This window comes from Podarcis bocagei (assembly GCF_964188305.1).
Source record: "Podarcis bocagei genome assembly, chromosome: 4".
Taxonomy (NCBI): domain Eukaryota; kingdom Metazoa; phylum Chordata; class Lepidosauria; order Squamata; family Lacertidae; genus Podarcis; species Podarcis bocagei.
The window spans coordinates 53,257,213-53,271,249 of record NC_138128.1 but is presented as its reverse complement, the minus strand read 5'-3'; the positions used below and the strand labels follow the sequence as shown (position 1 = coordinate 53,271,249).

The window sequence follows — 14,037 nt, the reverse complement described above, 5'->3', positions numbered from 1 at the left end:
TATTAGAATTCATTTTATACCCTTATTTCACAACAGATTTTACCTTTACTAAAATGATATATTCAGAATAGTTTTTTAAAAAACTTAATGTGCCATGCCACAATGTTGTCAATGCCCAATCAATATTTCAAGATTTATAATATTCGCATACAGCCATATTACTAACAGTCACCCTGGAAGCCATTAAGGTGTTTAGAAAATTGAACCTTGAACGGTAAATCACTGTTATTACATTACTAACATTGCTGTGAATGGCTCTATTTGCAGCCTCTTGAGCATGTATGTGTGTATGCATGTATTCCTTCTATGTGAAAATAAGAAACAGCCTTAAGCCTTAGCATATGAAATGGCTCATGTTCTTCTTCAGCAATTGACCTAATATCTGCTTGTGTTACATGAATGAATGAAAAAAGTTCAGTTCTTCAGAAGCTTTTTGGTTAGGGGTTTCCAAATCTACCAAAAATCTGCCTTAATGGACAGTGAAATCAGTGTTCTAAGTATATTTGTTGTTAACCATTTAAAATATATATTTGCAGAAATCAAGCCAATAAATCTGTAAGACAGTTTATCACAGAGTCACAGGGCTGGCGCAGACCACAGGTGATCAAGTTCAAGTTTCCCTTCAGAGAGGGGATTATTGCAGAAAATACAAGTTCCAAAAAGGTTTATAAGTTAAACTGTCTGCTACAGGTTTTGGAAATAAAAGCTTAGCAAAAGCAGGTGGGTGGGCATTGGGTCTCACCCAAAGCAAGTATTCCAAAGTCATCAGCATCAGCCTTCCACCACAAGGTTAGACCCTTCCATATACTAAGCCCCTTCCTTCAGCTCCTCAGATTAACATTCATAATCCAGTTTTAGGTATATCATAAGTAGTTAGCCAATAAATACACTTTCATTCACAGCTGTGCAAATAGATATTGATGAATCAAGCAACTGAGCAAAGCCACATTGACAGAGGTCTCAAAACACCACAAAAGAACTGTTACCGATTCCAAATGCAGCACACATTCATACCCAGAGCACAAATCATGAAGGCCCAATTAAAACAATACTTATTCTCCACACACACACACACACACACACACACACACACACACACACTTCTATATGTGCCAAGCCTGGTAGCAGGTTTTGGCCTCACATACCATTGTTGTGCCTCCCTCTCTCCCGGCAAGTTATAAATGGTAACACCCAAATAAATGTGGCATATCAACTTTGCTTGTTTCATATCCTACATCAGTTCCTGGTTAGTGATAGTGACCACAGTAGTTCAAGCTCTCATAAGCTCCTAATTCAATTACTATGAAATGCTTTGTGTGGAGGTGCCCTTAAACATGCCTTGGAAACTGCAACTGGTATGAAACATGGCTGTTAGACTGTTATATGGTGCACTGAGTTAGAGTCATACAACAATGTTTCTGTTCTGAAATGAAGGTGCTATGAAGTCCTTAACAACTTGGAAAATTGATAACTGAAGAAACACCTCTCTCAATACTGTCCTACCCAAGCAATGGTCTTTTCGGGGGCAACCCATATTTGGATGTTACATATGATATGGTTACAGAGGAAAGGGCTTTTTCTGTACTGGCACCCCACTTGTAGAATTTCCTCCCCCCTGGAGCCACCTGGCAGCAATCTTGCCTTTATTTTGCACCATGTTAAAGCTCCCAATTTTACTTCTTAGATGTGTGGTTTGCATGGTCTACTTTGAAGACAGCAGATGAAAAACCTTTCACTGTAAAAGTTCTAAATGAAAATCCATTGCTAACTGGGCTTTGTATTTTAAACCTGTTACTTAATCATACTGTTTAAAGGTGGAGAAAAATAATGTTGTCCTATTGTACTATTTTCGACAAAAAAGTCACATATCATTATGACATAATTTCTGCATGATTTCTGCAGATGTTACACACTGTAAAATATTATATTGAAACCTCAGGGTAAGCAAGAGAGGACACTACTAAACTGAAGAAGAAAAAACTTCATTGGAAAGTTCTTTTTGCTGAAGAAAGCATTCTGAAATAGCTCTGAACCACTAATGTTCGAAACAATCATTTTTATGTTGTGTGTTCAACAGTGCAGAAAGAATTAAGACCAATACATGTTGAATTTTATTGCAGTGTTGTATATTGTTACACATCTGAAGTACATTGCCTTTGAAACTGTGGGGGAGAAAACATATTTAACTTTTCTCTCCCATTTTAGTACATTTTTATTTTTAAAGTTTATACCAATGTCAAATTTTAACCTCAGTATTCATACAAAGAGCTTTTGAGGAAGGCAGTATGTTTTCTGCATGTATTCATTCACCTAGATACATGTAATTATATAGAACATATTCTAAATATATATAATATATAAGCAAGAAATACCTTCCATGCCTTCTGCCATTTAATGAACACAAATTCCAGCTGCTAACTGATTAAATGATTCATTGTTTGAGTAGATGACCTAACAAAAATCAGTTACTCTTTAGTGATCTTTTACCATCCTTGCACACATATATTTCCTGCAATCAAGTTCTTAGCCTTTGGATTGTTTGTTTTGAATTAACATAGCAATCACTCTCTGTCGCTGTCTTTCAGTCCATAGCAAGCTAATGGTATATGAAGACAGGTGATACAAAGATGATTCAAAAATAGCCTAACCTAGTAGCAAAATTTATAAACCAGCTCATTATCTTATTCCTTGTGAATAGCTTATTTTTCCCACTGGAATGCCCCACTGCAGACATATCCCATATGACTGAAGGTGTTAAAAGTATCAAAAAGCGAAGGCCAGTATAAGGGTATTTTATTCCAGTACTGTTTTTCATGTTCATAACATTCACATATCCATGGATACTCAAGAATGAGAGCAGAGATCTCATGGAGATAAAGTTAAACAAATATTTTCAACAGTAGTTACGAAGAAGGAGAAAGTAGCAAGATTATTAGGTCAAAACAGAAAAGGGAGTAAAAGGTTTAATTACCTGGATAAAATGCTACCTTTCTAAATGGGACAATATTTATACCATGCAGATAAGATATTAAGGTAACATAAGCAGATCAGAAAGAATTAAAAGTACAGCTGACTTCATTTGGATTTTGGAAGTTAGAGCATAGGAGACAGGGTGGTGCTAATGATGATGGCATTTGTAGTAATAAAATACCATATCTTTCATTAGTTTTGCATACTTTTTGAATGCCCCATGTACACTGGAGGTCCAAATGTCCCAAGAGTTGGCAAAGCTACGCTATCAAATGGCCTACATTGGATGTAACACTGAAATATGCTTTATGTGAACATGCAGAAGCAAGCCTTTGGGTTGGCCATTTCCCCTTTGCATTGATTTGAAGGATGCTGGAAACATCCACTTCCCAATTTAAACTATTGTTGTGCTCAAACCTGCAGTAAAATGTAATTAGTTTAAGACACCCTTCACTAAGCTGGTGCCCCAGGTAGCATGTCAAATGCTCAGAGATTATGGGAGCTGTAGTCCAAAACATATCAAGGGCACCAGGTTGGGGAGGTCAAACAAGTCAAAATTAAACTGTGGTTTATGCCATGGTCATGGCTTGTTAACAAGATATGATTTTGCATTATATCTGAAACAGGGTTAATACCTGATGTCTCTGCCCATGGTCTCCAAATACGAATTAGCTGTGCACACACAATGGGAACAGTGTTTTTTAAAGAAAATAAAATTAAGAATTTTAATTTTGGATCCAGTCATAAATGCCTGACACATCAGTCTCATGGAGTCTGTTGTACATTTCTAAGTATCCCTGAGCCCAAGAACAAAGCAATATTGACTTAAATACATATTTTAAGGATTGAACTTTTGGGCTTCAATCCTATACCACCTTACGTAGAAGTGGTAAGCCCCATCACACTTACCTCTGCGTAGGCATGTATATGTTTACACTGTCAGGTGGCAAAAGAAGTATTAGAGAAGAGACACTGAAGCTAAATTTAAACATTGTGTTCATCTTAAATCAAATACTTCCAACTTTGTTTTATTGTTATGGAATACCTGGGTCCATGTACTAAATAATTATATATTTTCATAATCTTTGTATATATCCCAACATGTATAAATAGGTAGGTAAAAGGTAAGGAGTTTGTATCACAGCAGCAGCCAGGAACAACATGACTAAGCAGTTGAGTTTAAGTTTCCATTCTGTAGAAGTATAAACTTTTTTCTTTCAGCAATCAGGTCTCATTAATTCACAAGGTTTTCAGAGAACTACTTGTTTTTTAAGATATCAAAAAAATAAACCATGCATTAAAAAAATATGAACCACACAGATTTAACACTAAAGGAAACACCACAAGGCACTCACAATGACAGGGCCTTCCTCCATAGACAATACAGCCAGTTTTGCATTTCTGGTGGTCAGATCAGAGGAAAATGTTAATTTAATATAAGAGAAGTATCATAGTTGTTATTTATACTAACCTGTATTTTGATTGGCCATGAAAAGTTGCTGACATATACATAGAAAGTGATGTTTGGGTTGCTCCGAAAGTTGAATTTTTCACAGGAAAAACTATCTCTGTATTCCTTTATATTAGCCCTTGAAACTACAGGAATCTCTTCTCCTGATATCGTTCCAGCTATGAGAGTACATAAAAATAATGAAAAGCAAGCCCATTAAAAAAAATAATTAGCTTGTAGTCCATTCCATCTCAAGGACACACATGGTGGGGCACAACAATAAAACTAACAGGTATCTAGATATCCATTACTATAACAAAACTGTAGACGGAAACAAATTTAAATTCCTCAAAGCTGCTTAATTCCACCCAGTCCAAGGAAGGAGAAACAGTTTCAGAAAATGCACATTCAGCCTTGGATGAATATTCAGGAGAAAAGAACACTGAATTGTGCTGGACAGAGTTCCTTTCTGCATACTTTGCTGCTTGAATCAAGCACACAGTTCATATGATCAAGACAGCACACTGGATTCATCTTTAAAATTATGTTGGAATATTATGGGGAAAGATCTCTAAAGTATAACATCTCTATAAGTGACTTCTATACATTTTCAAAAATGGCATGAGGAATATAAAACAAACATTTATACATATATCCTTTATATACTAGCAAAGATTATGAACAGTTGTTCAAATATTATGAATGATTAATGAAACATATAATGGATTTGAAAGTTATATCAACTTTATCCCATTTCACCACACAACTAATACAGTTTCCTCAAGTAAGTTACACTAAAATTGAGTAAGTTATTCAAGTGTGTAAAAAATGTATTTGTCTTGATTGTGAAATATTGGTTTAGTATCTCAACTATTCTTAGAACATCTCATATTCAACTAGATAAACCTATTCCATTTGTAAGACATGAGACTCTTCAGCAATTCTGTTTGATCTGTAAATTGCTGAGGTGGCAAAAAGAAACAAAAGATCCCCCCCCAAGTAGGGGATTTCAAGCAACAATGAAGTAAAAGAAACTACACCTCAGAGAAAGTATTATTAATTGGGAAACACACATTTGATAGCAAACAAGAGACTGCCTCTGATTGCAGAGTACAGTGTGGGGTGGAGGCTGCAGGAAGAACAGCAGGGGGGCCATTTGTCATTTTGCTTCTGTAAGTATTCTCCAGACTTGTGGAGGGGAAAGTACTAGGGAGAAAGCAGCTGGAACAAAGGATTTCAGTGGGAAATGGGTGAATGAATGTATTAAGCTCTCCTTCCCATGCTGCTTATCCCTTCAAGTGACCACCCGCATACACTTTCATTGCTGGAAGTAATCATGAGAATGAAAATTCCATATTTACCATGCATCTAGTTCCACACTAAACAAAACTAAGATTCAACAATGTACACTTTTAAAATCTGGACAGGGAGTCCCACATTCTGCTTCACCAGTAAATGTTTGCATAGTAAATCATCCCTCAATTTACTTAACAAGTGTGTAGAGGGATGGGAATATGTGCTGCAGCACAACTCCCAATGTCTCTGTGTGCACTACAACCCCAAAACTGCACTTATTTAGTGCAAACGTCTGAAAGGGTCTTGTAAGCATATTTGCAAGCCTCCTTACAGTTAGGAACAATGCCTGATTATGAGGAGACTTCTTAAGTACATAAGGTAAAAAGTAATTGAAAGCTGCTCTCGGACCTTCATGCTAAACATGCAAGAGTCAGGCTTGAGGGGGTATAACTAGTAACAGAGGTGGGACCAACAGCTGTGCCACAGCCTGCTGCAAATTTTCACCCTTGCATTTGCAGGATGAATACCTGAAGAGGATCTGTGTCACTGTATTTATTTTTTACATGTTTAAACACAGACACACACAAACGGACTAACTGAAGGACAAGGATGCATAGCACAGGTCTCTTAGTGCTAGTTTTATGCAGTAATGAAACTTTGTCTCATTTTACTGAAAATCATAAAAATTTCTTTAGGGAACAGGTACAGTTTGACTGCCCATGGCACCATCCCTTGCCTCCCTATTAGCCCCCTGAACTATTAACATCAAGCTCTTCCTATTCAGCATTATGTGGTAGTACACCTAGGTATGACACACAATCTGTAATGCTAGCACAGATCTCAGAAGAATAGGGAGTGCAGGTCTGCAAAATACAGAGATATACAGTGGATACGCAATGTGGAGCTACACCTGGCTGCAATTCATCAGTGCGTGTACACCATATGTTCACAAATGCACATCTCCCTTTCAAATGTTGCAGTGTTCCACAGGTAAAGCCATAATTGACACCTGGAGAAACAGATCTGTCACATAAAGTGTGAAGCGCCTCCTGTTCTTAACCATTCTGCATAATTAATTAAAAATGCAATCAATGGGGCTCTCCTTGGATATATTTTCAGAAAGTCAGCAGAACCAATTCAAAGAAACTTTCTAAACAAAGCTTTTTATTAAAGCCAATGGAGAAATTGGGTTCAAAAGTTTGAAAAAAAAGATAAGCAGGTTCTTTTATCAGCACACACAGAAGGATTTTATTGTTTGATATCAACGTTAAGGTTAATAATTAAATTCCAGGCTTGAACACTGAAACAAAGAAATTAAAATCTCAGTCTCTGCAGTAGTTAAGAAAGTAATTTATCTTAATTAAAATCACTGCGTTCATAACACTGCCATTCTAAAAATTTAAAGAGCATACAAGGTTTTGCTACCCAAGTAATTTTAATTGAATAGGGAAGAAAGTTAACATGTTAATGAACCTTTATTCAGATTGCAAATTATCTGAGTTTTAAGTAATATCATTAATAGTGTCATAATGAGAATGGAAAAAGAATACATTTTATTAAGCTTTACTAATAAGAAACAAAAAGGCAATCATGTAAATATAGTTAGATGATAAGTACTTGAGGGAATATGGAAGTAGAAATACATTATGGGCTTTCTTACCTGTAGAGCCAATTGACCAAGTGATATTCAGGTTGAAGTTGTTTGATGCATTAATTGATATGTCCAAATTTTTGTTTGACTAAAAAAATTAAAAAGAAAATATGAAAATTACGTAAGACTATTGCTTAAACAAACAATGACCTTATTTCCACTACAGGTGTTCAAACATATGCCCTGATCTTAAACACACTGGGCATGCTCCACTGACGTAGTTTTTCACATGCTACAAGGCCTTCGTCCTCTACAGCTGATGACAGTGAAGGCCTCCATGAACTTGCAAAACTGACATAGCTAATAACGGAAGCTCTTTGTGCATGTTACCATATTTACTAGAGTCTAATGCACCATCGAATCTAATGCACACCTCAATTTTCGGAACCTTGAAACCAAAAAAAAGTATTTGCCGGTGAATGTAAATGTTCTATCAAATCTAATGTGCAAAAAAATTATTTGGCAAAAAAAATAGAGCATTAGATTTGAGTAAATACGGTAGTTTCTGGAGTGCAATCACTACTGATTTCAAGGGGCTTCCCATTGATTTGCTAATGGACAACTCCCCACAGCCACCAAAAAAGCTGTTCTTCTAGAGCAGGCTTCCTCAAACTTGGCCTTCCAGATGTTTTGAGACTACAATTCCCAGTATCCCTGACCAGTGGTCCTGCTAGCTAGGGATCATGGGAGTTGTAGGGCAAAAACATATGGAGGGCCGAGTTTGAGGAAGCCTGTTCTAGAGCAAGTAGGCTGCTTATCATCAATAACAGAAGAAAGGAGTAGTAGTACCTTCCCTGCCCTTGCTAGTGAAGCTGTAGGGTTCTAGGAAATGGCTGATTACATCAGGATATTAGCTAATAAACTCAGGAATGTTTAACTGAAAAGGAATATATCCAAGAGAACATAAGACTAACAATCTATCCATTTCACAGGACAATATAAAATCCAACTTGAAATTTTTATTTATAAGAAAGATTCAATGAAATTAACATAGACCCAAATGTTTTCCTATATTTTTTAGCTATAGTAAAGTCCAAATTAGTTGTTTTCTCAAGCAAGATTTCAGATTCGCACTGTAGAAGAAGGTTGCAATCCTATACACACTTACCTGGGAGTAAGTCCAACTGAAGTCAATGAGCTTACTTCTAAGCAGATATGCATAGGATTGCACGGTAATTTGGTTAATTCAGAATTAAGGTGTGGAGCACCTCTTCAAATTGCATGCTCCTGAGAAATAAAAGCTCAGCCATCAATGTCAATAGCTCTACAAAAAGGCATCTAAATTGCTACTATATTTGTAAAGTATGTGATATTATTAGAAAAAATACTACGAACTGCAGCGTTCCCATCTCACAGCCACACAAGATATGTTTCAAGTTAATGTGTTGCTGATGTGTGTTTTCAGAGCAGAATTATTGCACTTCTCAGATCTGCTAAAGCATGAGGAATAATTTTACATTAACTCTGCATAGAGTTAGTGTCATTGCATAGTTAAAGGTTTTTAAATTTATCATGTAGTTATTAACAATATTTTTATACTGCCCATTAAACATTTATCTGCAGTATACAGAAAATAGTCAAAATAAGAATACAGCCTGAACATAAAAATGAATATCAGGATATAAGCAGGATAAAACCAACAACAGTGAAAACAGTAGTTTCCAAGGTCTAAAAAGCACAAAAACATGTTTCTAAAACTGAAAAATCTGGGACATATAGTCTACACCAGCTCCCAAAAAGCCTACAGTGTAAGCACCAGGTTAGCATGTCCATCAGTGAGAAGCCCTCTCCCTAATGGCTACTACCTCACTTCACTGGTACAGATACCTTGAGAAGGACCTCTGAAAATGAACTTCAGGTCTTGAGATATATGGGTATATGGGTATCCTGGCTTTTAAAACAGCAACACTTTAGATTCGGAATGAAAACACACACACACACACACACACCCCTTATTTAACTTCTATAAACATCTCCACTATCCACTGCCTTGTCCAAGGAAAAAGAAATATATTTTACACCTTACAGTACTATCCTAACCACGTCTACTAAGACATTAGTCTTACTGAATTCAATAGGGCTTACTCCCAAGAAGGTGGGGCAACGACTGCAGCCTTAACAAGGGATTAATTGCAGTGACAAGCAGCTATTCATCCGCATACAAGTGAGGAGGCACTGTGACATGCTCCACTGCAGAAAGACTGAAGCTAGCCAGCAACCAGTATGAGAGCATTAAGAAACATTTGGACATCTGCAGGAGTGAGACAACTTAATTTACATATGTGTGGAATGGAAATTGATTTGAGTCCTAATGGATGAAGATATATATCTCACTTCAAAATCTGAGTTCAGTTATTATTCAAAACCTGAAGAAACCACTTGTTTTCCCTGAAAGTTGTTTCTATCATCCCTTCTTACTACTTTTTAGTTCCTACAAACAGATTTAGAAAAACATCAGATATAATGGATACCTAGTCTATGATCACTAAATAATCATATTAGAGGCAGTTACTTATATTAGCTCACCTGTTCAGGATTTGCAATGAAGTTTATGGCAGTGTGATGGCGATCATCTTCTTGTAATAAGCTGAAGGTAAACTGATAGTCAATCAGTAAGCTGTCTGTGGACAAAACATTTAGAAATTAGCAGATGAGATTGTCTTATATTCAGATATATCTGAATATAATGTGTGAATGCACTGTGTGAATGCACACAAAAGCTTATACCCAGAACAAACTTAGTTGTTTTCCAAGGTGCTACTGGACAATTTGCTTGCTTGCTTGTTTGTTTGTTTGTTTGTTTAGTCATGAATATTGTACATGGTTCTTCACTTGATTTGTGTGTGCATTTATAATGGAAATAATCCATTTTGACCAGAGACAGATGTTCCAACAGACTAACAAGTCCCTCGACTATAGCCCATGATTTTCATAATATGGCACTGAACCAGTCTGCTAATTCCCCCCTAAAAGTTTATCAGTTAAAAGAGTCCTTTCCAGTGGTATTTGTAATGTTGCTGGAGGTTTTTTTATGATGATGAGAGTGCTGGGGGGTGTTGTTAAGTGGTCCACTGAGACCTGTCCCCCTGCAATTTTTAAGTGGTTCAAGAAACCACAAAATTTGAGCAGCACTTCTCAATTAATACTGTATGATTGGGAGATCATGGAATTGACCTACAAATCTTTTCACCTTTCTGTGGTATTGCATTGGTCTGCTCAGTCCGTCTATCTCAAGCCACAGCATGGAAAGAAGGAGGTGGAGTGCAACAGTACTATGAGTCAGAGTAAAATATTGCCAGACTCTTACCATGAATTCTATTTTAAAAATTTAAATATTCCTGTAAAGCTGTACTATGCAATATATCTGAGTCACACAGCACAAAAATCCATGAATTCTAATCATGGTCATATCTTTTCAAATATAGTTTTGCATTTCAACTGTTATCATTCTTGGATAACAGTCCTGGCAGGAGTCCTAATTTGCCTTTGACGTCATTATCCCCAAAACATGTTCTTGAACTTCTAGGACAGTGACAATTATCAGGAGAAAAAGACTTGCCACAAACCACTTGAGTAGCTATCATCCCATGCTGACAAAATGTTCTTTAGAGCAAACTACTATAACTGTGAGAGGAAAGCAGTCATTCCCCCATTACCCATGCATAGGAAGTACCAATCCAAAGCAGCAGCAGAAATATCAAGATGATAACACAGAACCTATCCCACATAAAATGCTAGAGAACATGTTGTTCGTTGTTTAGTCGTTTAGTCGTGTCCGACTCTTCGTGGCCCCATGGACCAGAGCACGCCAGGCACTCCTGTCTTCCACTGCCTCCCGCAGTTTGGTCAGACTCATGTTTGTAGCTTCGAGAACACTGTCCAACCATCTCATCCTCTGTCGTCCCCTTCTCCTTGTGCCCTCAATCTTTCCCAACATCAGGGTCTTTTCCAGGGAGTCTTCTCTTCTCATGAGGTGGCCAAAGTATTGGAGCCTCAGCTTCACGATCTGTCCTTCCAGTGAGCACTCAGAGCTAATTTCCTTAAGAATGGATGCATCTGATCTTCTTGCAGTCCATGGGACTCTCAAGAGTCTCCTCCAGCACCATAATTCAAAAGCATCAATTCTTCGGCGATCAGCCTTCTTTACAGTCCAGCTCTCACTTCCATACATCACTACCGGGAAAACCATGGCTTTAACTATACGGACCTTTGTTGGCAAGGTGATGTCTCTGCTTTTTAAGACGCTGTCTAGGTTTGCCATCGCCTTTCTCCCAAGGAGAAAGTGTCTTTTAATTTCGTGTCTCCCCAACCACAATTCCACAGCTCACTAGTCAGGAGGCATACATGTAGAAACCCTTGGTAGTTTTCTCAACAGAAAGGTTAAAGTACCATCTGAATGCCAATGATTTTACAGAGAACACCCACAAATCACATTTCTATTGGTGCTTTAAACACACACCACTCTTCACCCCCTCATAACTAATATTATGCTGATCTTGAGCATGGAATTGATCCCTCAGTGAGCATATACTTCTGACTAAACTGCACTCCTGTCATGCCCCAATTCCACTTAACACTGGCTTAACATTATGCCATCAATGTCATTGCTACACCATTATACCATCAAAATACCTTTACTTCAATGGTGTAATTTGGAGATCCATCGGTATTCTTTCACCAGCATCAGTCAGGGTATGTGTCACCAGTATTAGCAAAATTGATGCCTTAATTTAAGAAGAATGGGTGCCATTTTCTTTGTTAGATTTCCTTCAGCTATATCCAATTACTAATGTCAGCCACAGGAGTGCTACATTAATTTAACATAAATACCAAAGGAAAAGAGAGCAGCTCAGCTGGGAGTGAAATTTTAGATTTCCATACCCAGCCACAACATTTATGAGGTTATCTGCAGTTTTATCATTTTTGCTCCTAAGTTTCAGTATGGGATAGCTTCCCCAAGAGGTTATGTTTAAATGATATTCCATATTACAGGTGTCTGTGATGTTTTTAAAAATTAAGATGTGGTAAAATATTGCCCTGAACAAGAGGCATATCACATTGCTATTTTTTTAATGCAAAAGAAGCAAGATCCATATAACAACACATGTTTACCTTGGTATATTAACAGAAGGTTCAGTTTATTACCAAAATTCTTCTGTTAGCAAACATGCCTGCACAAAGACTTTTAATTCTATCACAAACATTTAATCAAAGGTACAGATTATATATCCATAACCTTTGCATTCAAAACACAGACTATTCAAGAGCCTGCTTGAGTTTACATAAGACGGATTCACAAAAACAAATTACTTTAATTAGGAAAGAAGTCTGTATTGATTGTGACCAAATTAAAGTGAGATGTTTAGCATTAGGAGAGCAGAAAGGCTGATGACTTTAAAGCAGCCAGACATTATGTTCCTAACATCTCAGTGGCACCCATGTTAAAACAGCTTAAGCAACAGTATCAGGGGTGCATCACTGGAGTAGGTAAAAGGGCCACAACACAGGGCAACTAATATAGGATTTGTTATCAGGAACCACTCAGTCTTTGTTAGTACAGTGGTACCTCTGGTTACGTACTTAATTCGTTCTGGAAGTCCGTTCTTAACCTGAAACTGTTCTTAACCTGAGGTACCACTTTAGCTAATGGGGCCTCCCGCTGCCGCCACGCGATTTCTGTTCTCATCCTGAAGGAAAGTTCTTAACCTGAGGTACTATTTCTGGGTTAGTGGAGTCTGTAACCTGAATCGTATGTAACCTGAAGCATATGTAACCCAAGGTACCACTGCATGCACAAGTGGAATTGTGGATGAGCCCTGAGCCATATTACCTGTGGTCATGACAACAGAATTCCAGCAAAGAACAACATACAGCTAATTTTCTAGCATGGTTTGTGCCTTAATTTATTTGTTCCCCAAGTGGTCAACCTAATTACATAAAGGGAATAAAAAAGAAAGCACAGCCATAGCAACAGATAAAATATATCAGCACTTTATCCCAATTAATATAAAAGGGGTTCTTGTGAATAGAACAGCACATTACTGGTGGAATGACATCTTGACTCAGGGAGGGAGGGGAGAAAGGGAGGGGAAGTATCAATGGTTTTCTTGACAGGTGGATCTTAGGGTATTCAAGTGCTTGAAATGCAAACATTTCAGAGGTCCTCCCATATTTGAACAGCATGTGGTTTATACAATGTAATCATATGTAAACACACAAAAATTCATAATGCCAATGTGCCAATGTGCATGGTGAAAAAAATGTAGATAAGACACTTCTCTTTTGGCTAGAGATCTGTAAGTATTATATTGTTCTGCAGCTTGAAATATATACTTAATGTAGTACTTGAGTCAAATTATCCAGATTCATCTTTACTTTCAAATCTTTTCGTTCTTATACATGTGTAATTCACAGTATGTTTTTCAATAGTAGTAATAAAAAAAACACAACCCCACAGTGTTAATTATAATGGATTTTCTTAGAGCTAGCTGTTAAATGTCTCACATTCAATACAGATTTCCTTCTTAAGTATGAGACAAAGTTTAATGAGGAGCAGAAGTTGAAGTATACATTGACTTTTATTGTATTAATATTTTAATTTCTAGTGATATTTTAAATAATTGCTAATTTACCAGGTATCAATTTTGAAATACTGTATAAAAAGTAAATA

At 37.0% G+C, this 14,037-nt stretch overlaps 1 protein-coding gene across 3 annotated transcripts in view; it reads right to left on the bottom strand.

The window, feature by feature from the left end:
• ATRNL1 (attractin like 1) overlaps window positions 1-14,037 on the bottom strand; it is a 503,197-nt gene that overhangs the window by 286,454 nt on the left and 202,706 nt on the right. For all 3 annotated transcript variants that reach the window (XM_081192831.1, XM_081192833.1, XM_081192832.1), the window contains exons 22-24: window positions 9,894-9,988; window positions 7,377-7,455; window positions 4,442-4,599 (exon numbers count right to left, since the gene is read on the bottom strand). In XM_081192831.1, coding sequence (XP_081048957.1) covers window positions 4,442-4,599; window positions 7,377-7,455; window positions 9,894-9,988 — 332 coding nt within the window. The remainder of the gene's footprint in view (window positions 1-4,441; window positions 4,600-7,376; window positions 7,456-9,893; window positions 9,989-14,037) is intronic.